Below are 18,191 nucleotides of genomic sequence, written 5' to 3' on the forward strand. Positions count from 1 at the left end.
CTGCTTTGATTTGCTTGTGTGATGTCTGTGAACTGTGCTTTCTCTTTTGGGGAGCACAGTCAGTCGTGCAAGAGTTAAGGAGTAAATGCAAACAGTAGAGGTAGGTATGTACATCCAGCCTAAGTGCTTTCCTCAAGGGGAAGATGCTTTCTGGCACCACAGCAGCAGGAGGAGAAGCAAACAACTCATGCCCTGTACCCACCTGGAACCGTGACAATAACGTTTTAATCTTTTGAAGTGAACAAGTTTCTATAGCTAAGTAAAAATTCGCCTGTTAAATGGCTTGATTCTGTTGGTGATACGTTATCCCTTTAATTAAATAGCTGACTTATGCTTGACAATTAATTGGAGTGATGTATGATTTTTATTAGAAACCCATGACTAATTTTTTCTTGCCGTTCTTGCTATCTTATTGTTCTTGCCTACCCTCCTCCAAAGTTGCTGCTATGTGCCAGCCATGTCCTCCAGGCACTGGTGCAGACCAGTATTCACTCTTGCTTAGGCTCTTTCCTGTTCCAGATAAAGCAATTGTTTTCAGATATTTTCCATGTCGTCTTTCAGAAATTTTCCATTTCATCACAGTTCTGCAATTTTTTTTTATTTTTTTTTGTTTTAAAAGACTCTGGGATTTTTTTACACAGACTCCCAAAAAAACCGTCACCACCACAACAACAAAACCTCCCACTGTGCAATGCAGAGTGTTAGCTTCATCTAGTACCACATTTCCTACTTCATTAAAATAACTGCCAGGTTAAAAAAATCCTTCCTGCAGTAGTCTTTGTGCCCGTAGCAAACTCAAGTGAATTTTATATTTAATTACAATAGGCAAGATTCAAAATGGATGTGACTGGAGACATCTCTATTCAAATCAGTAGAGCAGCAGCTATAAAGAACTCCATTTGCCCCTTATCTTATTCTCCCTAACTGTAAGAAGCTGAAGCTCAAGCCTTTCTGTAACGTTACAATGAACTGTGATGTGGACAATTCTTTATGTTTTTTCCACTTAGGAAGCTTTAGTCTTTTTATAGGAAATTTGTTTCCATGGGTGAACTTAGGCATGGATGAGTGGGGAACAATGCACTGTTTGTTCAAATGAACTTTTTTGAAGGGAGTGGGCTTAAAAGGAAGGAAATGTGGTTTAGATTTAAGTTTCTTTTGAAATTTCTTCCTCTTCTTTTCCTCACCCTCCCCCCAAAAAAAAACCCAATAAACCAAAACCCAAAAAACCCCAAACAAACAAAACCCCCCCCCAAATTCCAAATTACTAGAATTCCCCAAACTGATTTTTCACCATACATATCTTTAAAATATTTGGTATAATCTGGAAAGCCAGAGAAAAAAATTCAGTTTAAAAATCACTATCTTGGTTATCCTTTCTTTCCCTTCCCTCTCTGCGTTGTTCTCCCTCAAGAACATGTAGCATTTTTCTCAGCTTTTCTCGTTCATACGTTTGGCAGAGGTTTACCTAGTCTGTGTCACTGGTGTGCGTAAAGTAATTTAAAATTCAGTTTATCCATGTGCTGAAATGTTTTGTTGAATGAGGTCCTTGCGTTCTCTGATCCCTGGGCTGATCATTCACAGAGTCACTCTGGAAGAAAGAACTCCAAGGGGGGTAGGTAGGGGTGAAGATACTGGGGGGAACTTAAAGCTGGAATACAGTTTAATTTTTAATTGGCTAGATCCAGAGTAGATGGCTGGAATTCTCTCTTTCTCTCCCTTTCATTAGAGGTCCTCTATCAAGACAGCTATTGCGTGACAAGTTTCCTTGCTGCTGGGCCAAGAGTGCCTGATGCTGGCTGTCATGGCTGATCCCGTAGCAGAAGAACACATGTCCCAAGTTAGTGAACTCTGCTGTGAATGTGGTCAGTTCCACCTCTTGCTGGACAACCATCTCTACAACTTCCAGGATGAAGTGGATGATGAACTCATCTGCCATATATGCCTTCAGCCCCTGCTCCAACCTATGGACACCCCCTGTGGACATACATATTGTTTCAAGTGCCTAGAAAACTTCATGCAGGAGTATAACTTTTGTCCTATGGATCGGAAAAAGCTCTCTTTCCAGCAGTGCCACAAGTCCAGCCTTCTAGTACGAAACCTGTTGGATAAGCTGATTGTCTTCTGTCCTTTCAAGGCAGAGTGTCAGCAGACAATGCAGCGGTGTGAACTAGAAGCTCATCTGCAGAACAGGTGCGTTCCTGTTTACATTATTGCTCCTTGTATAATGCCATCTGTCTGTTGTGCTTCTGACCAGAAAGATCCATTCTCAGAACAACTCTTAAACTGGGACAAGATGGGACACCAGAGATGACAGTGGGTGAGGCCAGAAAGGTGGGTGGGTGAAGACAGCGTAATTGTGCGTGTGTGCATTAGGGAGGCCAGCTCACATGTGCTACAGAGGCGAAGGGTAAGGTGCTTGCCTGCTTGCATGCAAGTTGTCTGTAGACACAAAAACTATCAAATGTATATAAATTAGTGTCCTGATCTGGGGCACCTGACTGAAAATTATTACAAACATGCTTATTCTTGTTTCACTTGTGCAGAGAAGAAAGACAGGCACAAAGTCAACACTCTGGAAGCAAGGGATCGTGCAGTGTTGCCAGTTTAATTGGTCCAATTAAGATGTGCAATACATAAGTCTTTGATCCAAATAATGTAAGTCCCTCCAAGCTGCACATTATGCAGTTGCTGAATCACCTACTTATAATTCCATTATCTTCTCTCATTCTTTTGCTGAGAAAGAGAAGCAAATAAAAAATACTATTTTTTTTCTTCTTTTTTCCCCCCTTGTTCAGAGGAAGGGAGACTTTTTTTTTCCTTGCGTTCATCAGCAGAGATGTGTTTTGATGCTTCCACTGCTGGTTGAGCTGGTGGCAGGCAGAATATTGTAGCTTTAAAAGAAGTGCAGGTGACTTTGTCTCTTGCCATGGCACCTGGTAGGAACAAGTGTTCTAGTTAATGATTGCAGGAAAGGGAGCTAAGTACAAGTTCTAGTGCAGGTGGACGCAGACCTTCATTGGCAGTGTGTATTTTGTCAGTGGGCAGTGAGAAATGCAACAGGCTTGTTTCCCTTCAGCTACCCTGTAGCTTTTTGTGGCAATGACCTATTTTAATAATAGGTCAATCAGAGATCAGTTACACTTAGGGGACCTTTGCAGTTCCAGTTGAGGACGTAGCCTTGTGGTTCTTGCTTGTCTTTGGTACCCGCGAGCTGAGAGCTTGTGTTAGAGCCAGGAGAAGTGATGGAAGATGCTTGTGTGCTTCTTTCCCTTGATCTGTGAAAGCTTATAATCTCCTTTTTCTTGAACTAACTCTTTATACTCCTTTCTTGTTATCAGGCAGGGCTGAATGCTTAGGCTGCAGGGACAGGGCTGCCCAGTTGTGTAGCTGGGCCACGGCCCATAGCAGGGCTGGGCCTTCCTCTCTGCTCTGTAAATTTACTTTGGTATCAGTAAACTTCTGTCACTTGTTAATCCCTTTGGCACAGGCGTTAAACACAGCAGGGAGGCACCCTTAAACATTTATGTTAGAGAGACCTGTCTGGAAACTGTATCATTCTCTTATACATTTCACAGTTCTTTGTATTTTCCTCGGGGAGGATGTGTTATAAAAATGGAGGCTATTTCACCTCTGCTGTGAGCATAGTTAGACTGACGAATGAAAAAAATGAGAAAAAAAAAAATTACGCTAGGAAGTGAGTATTCCTGTTTTTTAGTTTTAAGTGAGATTCACTGATAGCAGGAGACTTAAGGAAATAGGAAGCATCTAGCAACTTGTTTTCTTGGGGGATTTCTCTGCGCTTTGCAAAATGAGTTTGTTTCTTGACATCTTAACAGGGACATGTGCACAAGTGGATCAATCAATTTCTGTCTTTAAGTTTCAGGGTCATCTTACTACTTGGAGAATAAATGACTAGGAATAACCCGGAGGAAGTAATACCGGGATGAGACTTGTTTAGCCAGAATGTAAATAGTTGAGTTTAATTTGAAAAGTGACGCTGGTAAACACCCAATGCTACTCATGTCTCTGAAAATGATGCTTTTGCATTCATCACCCTTCTCGCTTGCCACCTTTTTTTCTAAGTACTCTTGGTAAAAGAGTTTGTTTTTTCTCACACTTCTTTGCTGAGATAGGCTGGCTGTGGTGTAGCTGCATACAGAGCACACTTTGTTGAATGTGGAATTACTTCCTGAGCTTCTGTGTGGGGAGCAGTCAGTGCGATTATAAACTCCTCTAAATTGCTCCTATTCAAGTAGAGCCATCACCTGTGTGGACTGGAGGTGGAGTGCTGTCTGAGGGCAGGTCTCATTCAGGGGAAAAGGGGAAAAAAAAAAAAGCAAGCTTGCTGCTCTTGCATGTTACTGGTTTGTTAAAAACAAAGCGTAATTCAAGGCCGAGCTTGAAACCTGAGCCACTTTCTTTGCATAAAGATACAGTTCATAGTCATCTCTAAATGGTCTGAGCTAAGTGTTTGCTTATATTTTAAGGGTATTGTTTTCTTCACGGAGTCTCTGCCAGGTAAATATTTAGCAAGGGAGACTCCCATTCCAATTACATTCTCCTTTTTAAAATAATTTGCTTAATAATTTTGAAAGTAATAAAATAACAAGCCTGCTCTTAATCTGATACTAGTACAAGTAGAAGCTCAAGGTCAAATGTGAATAAATTTTAGCACCTGTGATACAAGATTTGCAGCTGATGAGATCTTGAACATGCTTCTTCATATACCTCTGTGAGTCACTGACAATCTCTCTCTCTAGGTGTCCTGGTTTCAAGAAATACAAATCTGAACTACAGCGGAAAAAGAATCCCATTTCAAAAGGGAAGGAGGATGCCCCTACCAAGGTGGAGACAAACACAGCCAAGGATCCAGAGGTACCGAGTGCAGGATCGTCACTGGTGGCAGAAAGCTCTGCAGCTGCTGTGGTATCGCTAGGGACTGCAGAGCCTGGACTGGTTAATCCAGCTTTTGAGGAGACTGAAGAAGGTGAGAGTTTGATACAGAAATATAATTACGTAATTACTTTTTATAATATAAAAATAAGGTAATTATCTCAGACAATTAAAATTTTTAAGTGTCCCCAACGTTCTCAGGTATCCTCAATGCTATGCAGCCATTAGTAGCCATCAGTGTAATCTTTTTCCTCAGCTTGTCCTTGAGCAGAAAGGAGATGCATTCATGTGCATCAGGTGTGGCAGGATCTGCTCACAAGCACAAAACTGTCTGTGCAAAACAATTTGGAGGATCTCTGTTAGACTGCAGTGAATATTTGCAGTATTCTTTGTAGAAACAAAGGCAATCCCTGTCAATGCAAACATGGAACGCTTAAAGCACTTGCAGAAGCCAAATGATTAGTAATTAGGAAATGTTCCAGCTTCTTTTTAATCTTGTTAAATATACAGTCAGTTTCCTGGAGTGGTCAGTACCTCCCTAATGGTGTGCATCAAGTGTGTTTTTATAGCATAACTTAATTTTTGGATTAATAGCCAGTTATGAAACACTTGCAGATAAAAGTAACCATCTCCACTTAAGTATAGAACCACTTGTCTCAACACCCTGTTAGAAGGCAGCAGCGTGGAAATCTCAGTGTTTCAAAGTTAGTCTCTGATTCCAAGTGTGCAGGCACTGGAGCTGACAACTGCTGTGCCTGTGGCAGAGTTAATACACAGGTCAGTTTACTTCTCTGTTGGCTTTTTCCCTAAGTACACTTGGGGCAAGTTTTGCATCTCTTGTGTGACAACTGCACTTCACCCTCACAGGCAGTGTGCTTGGCTTCATTAGAGCATTGGGCCTGCCTAGATGCTGCCTTGCCGGTTGATTTAATATGACTTGCTAACAACAACTTTTGTCTTCAAAGTCTCTAAGCATCATTGCTTAGTCTTCAGTATGCTGTAAATAGGTAAACATTACTCCTCTTTTACAGGCAGGATGGGAAAAGAGGAGGAAAGGAAATTAGAGGAGGGAAGTTGCAGTGAGCTGCCTGTGGTAAAGTCACTGCAATGGCAGACCAATAATTACAGCTCAGTAGTCCCCTTTTCTAATGGGCATTGTGGAATCTGGCATTAGTTATGTGTGCACTTCTAGTAGGCCAGCTGTCACAGTAGAAAAATAAATCTCTAAATGGTAAGTGAAACATACTGAATGCCCTTTAATAAAACTCAAGAAATTAATCATGAAAGAGTTTAAATTTGTCTTAACCTAGGAGAAGATGGGAAACATTCTGGAGAAACTGCAAAGAAACAGAGACTCTTAAAGTTTTTTAATCTGACCTATTCTCCTGATAGCTGCTTTCCCTCCAGATGCTACTTTGAACACAACCTGCTAGTGTTACAAATCTTGTGTTGCTAACTGAAGGAAAATTCTATTAATGTGTTGTTTTTTTCTCTTCAATTTCCACAATCAGACCTTCCTCAGAGAACTAGCCTTGTGGCTGAAACGAACACAATTGAAATTCACCGAGAAGACCCAGAGGAAGAGCTGGGAATGAGGATAGTTGGGGGTAAAGACACACCACTAGGAAACATTGTTGTTCAGGAAGTCTTGCAGGATTCTGTCATTGCTGCAGATGGAAGAATAGCACCTGGGGACCATATTCTTGAGGTATGTAAAACCTCACTGGTGGTTCCATTGCTTCTCTTGACTTGAGATGAGGGCTGGTGGAGGAGAGTTGCCTAGAAAAACTGGGAAATCCCTACAGCTGAGGGTTTTAAAGCACTGAGCAGACTTGTATGTCAGTAGCGTTGTTTATCTGCTGGGGCTGAGAAGCAGACTTGAGGTTCCTTCCAGTCATACTCATATTTGCCTTGCACATTTGATAGCTTTTTGAAATTTAGACCATTTTGGATAAAGTAAAAAGATTCCTATCTGATAAACTTCGCCCAGCACCACCATTTCTCTCCAAAGGACTCCACTCTACTTAGGAAGTCTTATAATTGCTTGCTCTACTATGTTGCTTAAGCTGCATATTCTCAATGGGCAGGTCCAAAGTTTAAGACCTTATGACTTGAAGTAAGCATCAGATATGCAATGTGAGTAATAAAGAGCACCAGCCTCATCCCATGCTGATCCACGACCAGGTTTAGTTTCTAGATGAATCACTCTGCACTGCAGTGGGCTAATCAAGGTGACAGAAGCTTGTAGATGGCAGTGAAGCCTACGTACAGCAAGAACTGTTAGCACCTCCCGGCTATGGCTGCCCAATCATTTGACAAGCCATAAAGAACTAATTATCCTGTTGGACTGTGGACTTCAGTAAGGACTGGCAGTACCACATGCACAAGTGGCTGATACAGTCTCCAAGTTGGGTTCTTAGATAGACCATAGAGTAACTTCTGTTTTATCCAGTTAAATTGTACGTCCCAGTCTTGACTTGGATGTAAACAGGGCAGGTCCCCACACTTAGTAGCCCTATTAACATCCTAAAAGGAAGACTGCACGTAGTCTTATGTGACAACAGACAAAGCAAAAAGCAGCTTCTCAGAGTTACCTTGGTAGAAAGATGATTAGACCGATGATTCCAGAAGCTTGTAGACTATGGACCACTCAACTGAGAAGTAAGGATGGGTAATCTCCATTTTGAGTCGTCTTCTCCAAGTGTGTATTGAATGCTGGAAGTTAAGGGAAATCAGTTCTGCATTGCCGTGGGATGGATGTAATGATTTAATATTTTGCAGTTTCAGATTTGTTAGCTATGTGAGTTGTCCTGTCTTGTCCCTGTCCTCAGCTATTCACCATCAATTATGGTCTAATTTCATCTGCTTTCTTCTGCATTCTTTTTTACAAAATTCAGCTCTCTAATGTGCATCTGCTTCTGTCACGGCATTGCATAGGGAGTTGTACATCCTGTCTCCAACTTTGTGATGTTCCGCACTGCGGACAGTGCCTAAATTATGTAGATTCTGATTAGTGACTCTGGTTTGTTTGTCTTTCTAGGTGAATGGCGTCAACATCAGCAGTGTGACTCACTGCCAAGCTGTCTCCTTCCTGCGCCACCCAGGTCCTGTTCTCCACCTCATGGTCCTGCAGGAGAAGGGTTTTTCCAATAAGACTGCACAGCAGGATTCCACATCTGCTACAAATCGGGAAGTGATCCACGTTACCTTGATAAAAAGAGACCGATCTGAACCCTTGGGAATCAAACTGATCAGGAAGACAGATGAGGCAGGGATTTTTATTCTAGATCTGTTAGAGGGAGGTTTGGCAGCCAAAAATGGAAAGCTGAGTCGGAATGACAGAGTCCTGTCAATAAATGGCCAGGATTTGAGGCAAGGAACACCTGAGGCTGCTGCACAGATAATCCAGGTAACTTATGACATGGTGATGTTGTATGGGTAGTGACTGTAGCTGTCTGAGTTGATGGCAGGGCTCCTGTTCTGACCCAAGGGCTAACAGAACACACTAGAGCAAACTGCATTCCCTGAAATATCTCTTTGGGAAAGTGACTTCCCTGCGGATGTGTGGGAAGCGCTGCTTCTCAATGAAGATAAACATGAAGAGTGGGAATCCATTGTGAGTCATCTCTGACAAGTTTGAAGCAAGGCAGTTGCTCATGGCACTTTAGTTCAGCTAAGGCAGTTGAATCTCCTTTGTGATGTAGTGTTTGGCATCTTTCTTGCAGAGTGAATATTCGGATGCACTTTGCAGATGCATGCAGCAGAGGCAAGGAGAGATTAGGTCAACTGCTTTTGCTTCAAGCAGTCAAACTACAGATGTTTGCTAGGAGATGTGACAGGCTGGCAGCACAGAATAGGACCCTTTTGACTGATTTGAAGCCCTTTCTCCCCATTTTACCTGTCTTTGTGAAAGGACTCTAGACAACAACATGAGACACCTCAGACTAAAAACATTCTAAAATTCTAAATGAGTAGAAGAGAGGTGGTCGTGCCCCATGCAATAGGAATGTACTCCTGAATGTTTTGGTGAAAGGAGTGGGCATGGAATTTTGGTTAAGAGTTAAGGATTGCTACATGTGCAGCAGCTATCATGTCAATCAGTTTAAATTCCTTATCTCCCTAGGCGGTGACCTCCAGCTTCTGTTTTTATCTAAAGATCCTGACACAATACATCTCATCACATACTGTTTATATCCCGGAAATGATCTGAGGTCAGCAGAGTGAGGGAGAGCCAGTTCTCTTCCTGGTAATCAGCAGAGTAGTGCAGTGGTACGGGAGAAAATAAGAGAAAGAGCAGAGTTCCAGTTCTGAGATCCTTTTTTGTTATATGTGTGATTCCATTCTATGGTCTCTTAAAATGCTGCTGTATTTCTGTTGTAATGTGCAAACATAACTCCCATATGAGGAACTCTTTCCTGATCCCACTGAAATCAGTAACCAAAGTCTACTGAAATCAGTTCTGAGGCTTGGGGATTGAATTCCTTTTGAAGTGACATTTGTGTAAAACTGTGACAGTCTTCCAAACACTATCTGTTTTTCTGAGGGCTAATTAAAATTCTTGGTTAAATGTAATTTTAATTTTGATTGCAAAGCATTTGTAGAAAAGTGTCCTTCTACCTCTGTGGTAAAGTACATTTACAGGTAGATATCTATATGCACAGCCACATGTACTGTACGTAGTCTGGTACTCCTGCTTGAAGGGGAAGGCAAATCCCCATCTCAGAATGCAATGTTTACCATATATTTCATGAAGACATGGATGTGTGCCAACTTGTCTGAAAAAAAAAATTACTCTATCTGAAGTGACTTTGGAGGCAAGAGGCTTTTAAATTCTGTTTCAGAAAACAAAACTCTCTTGTACTAGTTTAAGAAAGGAACAAAAAAAACCCAAAAGAGTTGAGGCAGTCCCTCTTCTAAGGCCAGGGAATTCACTGCTACCAGGGGAGCAGGGTCCCATGTGAAGAAGTGAGAGCAGCAACCACACTTCTCTCTCCAGTTGCAGGAACTGCCCCAAGTAAGCACATACGCCTTACCCCAATGGAGTCCTTCACAATAGGGTTTTGTCAAATTATCTGAAAGAACAAACCAAATTAGAAGAGCAGTAACAATAGTGAATACTTTCCCTGTAGTTCTGCCAAGGTCAGACATACAGCTGGTTAAGTGTTTAATTGGCAGCAGTCTTAGACAAAAGGTCATGTCTTCAGGTACTCTGGGAAAAAAATGGGTGGGAGGTGTTGAACAATAGACATGGTACATAGGCTGGGAGGGAAAGAGTTTTAACAAGTTTCTTTACAATAAAAGAAAAAGCATCCAGCACTCGTATCATGGTCATCCATCATGTAGACCACTCAGCGTTCTCACTCTGTTCAATTTGTATCACAACACAATACGCTATTTTGGTGATTTGTACTGAAGTGGAGGTATTATCCCTTTCCATTTCTCGTTTGGCATTGTGGGGGAGGAAGGCATGAGTGAAGCCTGCCTCTGCTCCTGGTTCCTTCTGACTAACATTTGCTAATTCCTTTTTTCTTTTCACCATAGGATTCTGTGGCTCTTCACAAAAAACATTGCATCACGTAGCATAGCCCTGTTTCAGAGCCTTTGTAGAAACCAATGCCAACCCTTCTCTCTCCTCAAGAAAATGACTGGGGCCATCCCTAATTTCTATTATTTTTCTATTTTATTCACACTCTACTTGTTTCTCCTGGCAGACAACTGAATCAAGAGTGAACTTTGTTGTCCTGAGGCAGCCGGGCATGCAGCTGTCAGACCCAGTAGAAGATGGCAGCACATCAAACAGCAGCAGCAGCAGCAGCAATGGAGGAAGCCCGGTGCACCATCGGAGACGACTAGACCAGAATCACTATAGACGAAAATCTAACTACCAGAAGGTAAGTTTGATAAATAACAGAAAAAGTGTTGGTTATTCTTGGTCTAGCAGATCTATTATGTTTGCTCTGTGATATATAAAACTGATCAGTAGCTCTGTTTCTTCTTGAGCTATTGAGAAGCAACAGGCTTGTGGCTTTTGGTACTGGAGAACCGTACGTTTGTCCTCTACTGGGAAATACAGTTTTTGGGGAAAAACATATCAATATTTCTTCAAATGTCTCTAAGGTTGATGCAGAACTGGTGTTTAATCCTTTCTTATCTGGAAAGGGCAATGGGAAATTTACCATCCATGAGACACTTGGGACTTGCTTCTGAACATCATAGAGCACAACACGTTCAGAGTATTGCACAATGACACGAAGTTATGCTTCTGGTTTGGAGCTAGAGGGCTTTATGGTACAGAAACTACACAAATTACACTGTTAGTGCTCCTGTGACTTCAGTGCTGCGCCTGCCATTTGTTTGCATATTACAAGAAACTGTATGAGCAAGAGGAGAATTGCCAGTCTGTTGTATCAAGAGAGATTTTCTCTACGTTTAGGACTTCTATTTGAGTGAGAAAACTTGCTAAAACTGCTTAGACTTGTGTTTAAATATCTCTGGAGTTTAGTAAGTAGCTGTCATAAATGGCTGCAGTGTGGTTCCTCGAGTTAAATCTTAGAATACTATTTACATATTGTTTCTACAGTATATGCTATAACGTGTGCTTTCACTGCAACCTAAACATTTTAGTAGTAGAGGTTGATTGCTTGATATGAATGGCCTTGAAATGAGTTCATAGTTTGCTCCCCAGTGCAAAATTGTTCTCCTCTGAGTGAGCAACTGTCTACAGCAAATTAATCTGGGATCATTAGGAGAGCAGTGCCTCAGTTGTGGTGGTATCACTTTGGAAATACGGGGTAGTATTTCTACCCAGAGCAAGTGCATGAGAAGCTGACTTTGCCATCCAGCAACGTTGCTGAAATGTTCTGGATTAAAGATACAAGCAGTTCTGTTGTTTTCTTCCAGATCTTGGCTTCTTGTGTTAATTGCACTAATGAAGCTGCATTTTGTACTGTCACTCCTTTGTAGGATTTACCTCAGGGATACGTAAGTCATGAAAAGACAGTTGCAATAAAAAAGGAACCAAAGGAATCTTTAGGAATAACAATTGGAGGCGGAAGGGATAACAAAAACAAGCTCCCTATATATGTAACGAGTGTGCAGCCCATTGGATGCCTCTTCAGGGATGGCAGAATCAAGCGAGGTAAGGAGGCTCTCGGACCCTTTATCCTTTAGGAACTGTTTGTTTGGGTTTTTTTCAGTGAAAGTTAGACTTGGACACTAAAGCGAGGCTGGAAACAGGGTTCTGCATGAGAGCTTGAGGCAGAAATGGCAAAACGTCTGTAATAATCCTATCTTTTTTAATCAACAGGAGATGTACTTTTGAGCATAAATGGCATTGATTTGACTCATCTGAACTACTATGAAGCTGTCTCAGCACTGAAATCTAATGCAGCTTCCCACTCAGTCATACTGAAAGCCTTGGAAATCCTTTCATTGAACTCAACAGAGTCATCTCTGGATATCAAGGAGCAAGGGTTCAGCTGGTCTCCCCTCTGGATCACATGGCTTGGTTTGCCTAGGTATGTTTGTTCGGTGACTGTATAGAGATCTGTTCAATCAGAGTTGACTTTCACTCAAACACTAGAAATTAATTGCTTTGTTGGTTGACTTGGAAGCATTACTGGTACTCTCATTTAGCTCTAAGGCAATGGAAAGCCTTATTTGTGAATGAGATCACGGTGTAACGAATGCACAAGAAACTTTGCTTATTATGGTGTGACCCATCATTTCTGCACTTCTGTTGGGCAGTAACCATATTTCAGAAGTTCCTGAAAACCTTTTTTTCTGAGAGAACTGACATAGAAAATGAGAAGTATAGATTCTGGTATGTTTAAGGCTGACATATAGTCAATGTAGATACAGTCCCTGCTAAAATATCATTGACTGGAAATCAATCTGTGGCTCTTTCTGGATCACATAACAGAAGACAACAGATACCTGTGCTGTTTTATAGTTTCTAGTCTCATCATTTCAGTTGAGGCAGGCATTCTTTCAGTCTAATTCTTTTTGGCTGTTGTAATTGTGTCATCTTTAGCATAAAGCAGAAACGATCCTGAATATTTGAGTTTTCCTGCTGCAAAGCTTTGGACTGTAGACTTAGCACAGATTTAAGCAGCAACATGGCAAGTTCCAGGTGACAGGGTTGGGGCTTTGAAAGCTTGAATTTCTATCTCCTTCCTGGAGAGGTGAACCTCTGGTTTGCTTGCTTTTGCAGTTTCATCAAAATACATTCAGCTGTGAAAGGCAGAGTCTGTCATTTCAGCTGACTGGAGGAGGATCGTGCAGGAGATGCAAGTGGAACAGTAAATCCAAACCCTTCTGTGGGAAGCTCAGATTTTTACAGCCTTGTTTCTTGAGGCACCTGAAAGAAGAAATACTAACAAAGCCTCTGTTACATTACCCTTGTGTTACTTAGCAGCCTGTAAATGTTAAACACAACAGCCCAAGGAAGGTAGCTTTTGTGTCTTGAGCAACTGTAACTTGGCTTGTACTCAGCACTGTCCTACCAGTTTCCTCTGCTCTCCCAGGGAATTGGCCTGTCTGTTCTGTGCAGACCTAGTACGAACTAGCCTGAGCTGCACCTGAATAGTCCAAACGGGAGTGCAAACCCTCAGATGCTGGCTGGTGTTTGTTCCTCATCGGTGCTCCTGCAGTGATGGATAGGAAGGCAAAACCTGGCTGTACTTTCTCCCTTCTTCCTTCTCCTGTTTAATTTGGATATCTTGTGGCTTGCAGCTTCACCACACTTTCTGCTACAGGGACTGGAGTCCACTCTTTGCTCATCGGTCACCTGTCTTCATTTCAAGAGTATACTGACATTACCTGCCATTTAATACATAGCTTGAAATTATTTTGCTGCTGGTATTAATGTTGGCTCTCCTTCATTTAACTGGTAGTGTACCTTGCTACTGAAGCAAAGAGCAATGATTTCAGATGCCCTTTCTGCTCTTCGGCCTTTCTTTCTTACTCCGACCTGAATTCAGGCATCTGAACTTGTCTGCTGCTGTTCTGTGGGTGTGAGGGTTATTAGGAGGCACAAAGCAAGGTTATTTCATTTAAGGATCTGACAAAAACCTCCTCTGTCTTTCCAGTAATAAAAATGGCTGTAATTCTTGTGCTTCCTCACTCATTTTCCCATCCGCTCACAGTAAGACCTGGCAGCAACTAGCTGGTTGTCCACAGAATGAATGATTTCCCTAAAGCCACTAAGAATCTGCCTTTTTCAGCTGAGCAAGTTATTATATTTGACATTGTGGCTGGCATCATCAGGTTATTTTCAATTATTGTTTGAGAATCTGTAAACTGAAAGGGCACCCTTGTTTGTCACCTGGAAACGTTCAGGGTGCCTCTACGCAAGCGTTTTAGTTAGGCTCAGGAATGTGCTGTCGAAGTGAGAATCCCAGTTGTCCTTGCCTGCTGTTTTAGTTCACATTGCAGAGAGGTTTTGACCTGCACAAACTGTGTTCCTTTTGAATGGGACTAAACCAGAAGCACTGCAGAGGAATGCCCATTGCACTCTGGCACGAACAGACTCTGTGTACCACACTAACACTAGATTACAGAAAATCCCTTGAAATGCACCAAAACTAGCCCTTGTGTCACCACCAGTCGTTTCACTTGGATCTGCTCCTTTTGGGCTGCCCTGCTGAAGTAGGCATACCTCAGTATGCTAAAACTTTTGCATGGAGGTTTGCGTGAAAGTTTAAAGCTTGTTGCTGATGGCATGTGTGATTTTGGTTTTGTTCTGCTTTTTTTTCCAGTTACTACTCTGATCCAGCAGAAACATCCATTCCTCCTTAGAGGAAACCCACAGGTTTCTTTCTAGTTTGAAGCTGAACTTGATGTTGAAAGACTGGAGTCAAAGTTAGTGCTCAAGGCTAGGGAAGTGTGTCCAGTTGTTGCAATACTTGAGCCCACAGTGTTTAATTCTGGCCTTGACTCTTGTATCTGTGGGTTTGTTTGTGTCAAATACTGTCTGTCATCTTGGCTCACTTAGAGATGTGAAACATGGAGCCCTGTGGCCCATCCTGCAGAACATGGCTTACGTGCCAGGCTACTGTTGTGGAAGGGTTTTAGGAGAGAGAACAGGCCTGGTCCTGTGCCTTTCTTGGGACTCTGGGTACCAGAGGGAATAAACATGAGCATTTTGGTCACATTCTTCCTAAAACACTCTGTGCTCCTAAGGCTACTTTCACACTGCTGCGTTCGGTGCGTAAGCTTGGAGCGTCTTCCACCTCTGACTATGGCCAGTGCTGCACACTTGCAATGAAGATACAAACATCCCCATAAGAGGGACGGTGTAGTAATATTTTCTGTCTAACCTCAGACAACTACTGTTGGCAGTACTGAACCAGGTGGCTGGTATCTTTCTTGCATTTTTTTGTCTTGCAATAGAACTGTGGGTAGCTCTACTGTCCTTGTAAACTTACTCTTTCTCCATTCTTTGCTTTGTTATTACTTGCTGGTGGTGAGTGTTTGAAATTAATTGTATGTTACTACCTATTGCTACTGAATGTTTATCGTCTTCACTGTATATGTCACAGAAGACAGCATAGGAACTTTACTTGATTTCTTCATAGTATTATGTTAAATCAATACCAGCTACTGATAGTATAAAATACCACCTGAAAATGCTGGTTTGGAACGGGTGTGTGTCCTAACTCATTACACACTGAATCCTAAAGAGACTAGAAATACCAAGTTTACAGATTAATCTCTCTTTTTCTCTGTAAAAGCTTTGACTCTTGAAAACGGTAACCATGCACAGTGTGGCTTATGGAAATTCTCCGGGGGTGGAAAAGCAGTTTTCCTCCTGCCTCCTTCCTTGAGGTTTATCTGAAGCCAGTCTTCATGAAGTCTGAGCTCTTCCTGCAACAACTGTTAGGTGTTCCTTGCCATGGCCCCAACTGGAGCGGAGCACTCCACAAGCTCTGAAACTTTGCAGAACTGCAACCTCAGCAGGGTGTTGGTCAGAATAAAACTCACACCTTTCCTTTCTGTAAAGCCTAAAATTCCTTTCCCATGGTCATTTTCCATTATAGTAAATTAATGTTTCTCTTCCTAAAAACCCTTTTTCATATGGAAAGCTGATTTCTAGCAAACAGCCTTTTCCAACTCTTGAAGAATGTGTCTAATGTTTTTATTTATGTTCTGTGCTGATGTAGTGCTTACCACTCTTGCTCTCTGGGCTATTTATTTGCACTAGATGCTATATACATTTCTCATAGCCGTGTTTTTACACTTGTGCGATACCAGTAGAAGAAAACCATGGAACCATCAGTAAGCTAGAGCTGGGTCTTCTTACAGCATTTACGTGCAAACAACTCATACAAAAGTAAATTACAGTTTGAAAGTAGATAATTGGATCTTTCTCCTAGTAAGAAGTTAACTGAGAAGGCTTTTGAAATCTGAAACTCATCTGTAAACTGCTCAAGCAAAGCCCTCGAGGTAAAAACGTTTGTTAGGAAAAGTTTAGCTGCTGGAATACCTCAGTGGGGTGATTGGCGGCAGTTTCACACAGTGCAGCTCTGGCAGCGTCTCTGTGCCAGAATGTAACCTGACTGGGAGCCAGAATACCCGAGCTGCTTGCCTGCACCCCTGCCACACCTTTGCAGATGCCTGGCAAAGGCTTTGTGTGGCTTTGTGCTACCAACTCAAGGAGCAAGTGCTGTTAGCACTTATCTATCGCATTCTCCAAGGCAGTCCTGGCACTGCAGCATACCCTGGGGTTACTAAGAAGCCATACCTCAGTGGCTGGCATTCAAAAACAGTGGCCAGTGTTCAAAAACAGTGGCCTGTGATCTCTCTCGCATCCAGTATCTTACTGCACACAGCAATCCTGTGGGTGTAGGTTCTGCAGGGAAGACCTTTCCTCTTCTGATTTGGTAGCTAGTAGAAGAAAGGCTGCCATACCTCAAAGGTTTGCTTTCCATCAGTGATAGGTAGCTGCTGAATGCCTTCATTGTACCAAGCATGGAGTATACAGGTGGCATTAAAAACCCCTCGATTCTTGTATATTGCATGGGTGTAACTGCTGTTCATGATTAATTTGTTTTTGTCATGAGTACAGTGCATGTTCATTAGTAGAATTCATGAAGTTATTAATGAATCTTTCAGATCACACATCTCTTTAGAGAATGGCAGTTTTCTGTTAACTCCTAAACTAGCACTGATAATACTGAGAAAAGATTTCTACAGGGCATCTTCAGATTTGAGAATTATCCCTGTAACATGCCCTGCAAAGGGGTTGCCTCAGGTCCTTAAAAAAAGAAAATAAATATGAGGCTGTTACACTGCTGTGCTTTCCATAAGGGAAAACATAAATTTGTGGTTAGGCAGTTTTCCTTGAAACACACTCAATAAGCTTTCTCTGGTTTTGACTGCCTGTCTCCACAGCTACCTTCACTGCTGTCAAGATATTGTCCTTACCAAAGGCAACCTGGAAAGCTGGGGCTTCAGCATCGTTGGAGGCTTTGAGGAAAGCAAAGGGAACCAGCCATTCTTCATCAAAACCATAGTGCCTGGGACTCCCGCCTTTCGAGACAGGAAACTGAAGTACGTATGAGCTGCCCTGCAGGTCTCTGGTGTTTGTGTCAGAAACACTATTGGTACTTATGTCAGCGTGCACTGTTTTACTGAGGGGCTGTCTCTTACCTTTTTAACTAGCTGAGCTAAAAGTTAATAACTTCTAATTCTTAGACACTCATTGGTGTAGTTAATACTGTTACCAAAGTTGTAACTAAGCCCTATATTAATGAGTGTTTTTGTTTCTCTATAAAGGTGCAACTAAAAGGAATTACCAGTTATGTTTTAAAGGCTGTAAAGGTTTTAACTGAGTAATTAGCTAAAAGTTGAAAGGGGATGTTTGAGATGAATCTTGGAGGTTTTAGGGTATAAAATCTCCTGGATTAGGAAAAAGTAGTCCAATGGAAGCAACAAAACCCCTCCTGTGCAGGAAACTTAAAACAAGCTTTGCTGACCTGTTTGTTAGTAATCATAGCGAGTGAAGGAGTGAATAGCAGAGCTGGAGGACCCCACGGAACTGTTTTGCAATGTTGTCTCTGGGAATCAACAGAGCTGGCTTCTCGGCAAGCATGTAGCAGTCTGCAAGTGCAGTACTGTAAAAAAGAAAAGTGAGGCTGCTGCCTTGCAGGGGATGTAATTTCAGTGTAGGGAGCTGGGCTTTACTCCCCTGAAAGCAGTGTGGAAGAACAGAGCTGGGTCAGAGCTGTGGTGGGAGGGCTGGGGTGAGGTGGGTTCCTGTTTGAGTGTTAGGACAGCGCTGCGCTTTCCCCATTAGA

General features: G+C 42.1%; 1 protein-coding gene across 4 annotated transcripts in view; it reads left to right on the top strand.

Annotated features, from left to right (window-relative positions):
* LOC129211860 (ligand of Numb protein X 2-like) overlaps nt 1-18,191 on the top strand; it is a 32,859-nt gene that overhangs the window by 11,398 nt on the left and 3,270 nt on the right. For 3 of the 4 annotated variants that reach the window (XM_054839595.1, XM_054839596.1, XM_054839597.1), the window contains exons 2-9: nt 1,727-2,190; nt 4,761-4,987; nt 6,405-6,601; nt 7,934-8,302; nt 10,605-10,784; nt 11,857-12,031; nt 12,200-12,410; nt 17,287-17,445. In XM_054839595.1, coding sequence (XP_054695570.1) covers nt 1,790-2,190; nt 4,761-4,987; nt 6,405-6,601; nt 7,934-8,302; nt 10,605-10,784; nt 11,857-12,031; nt 12,200-12,410; nt 17,287-17,445 — 1,919 coding nt within the window. In that variant the 5' untranslated portion in view covers nt 1,727-1,789. Of the gene's footprint in view, nt 1-1,726; nt 2,191-2,543; nt 2,656-4,760; nt 4,988-6,404; nt 6,602-7,933; nt 8,303-10,604; nt 10,785-11,856; nt 12,032-12,199; nt 12,411-17,286; nt 17,446-18,191 lie in introns of those variants that run through there. The other variant, XM_054839598.1, reaches the window with a different exon arrangement.

Source organism: Grus americana, chromosome 12 (genome assembly GCF_028858705.1).
Source record: "Grus americana isolate bGruAme1 chromosome 12, bGruAme1.mat, whole genome shotgun sequence".
NCBI lineage: Eukaryota > Metazoa > Chordata > Aves > Gruiformes > Gruidae > Grus > Grus americana.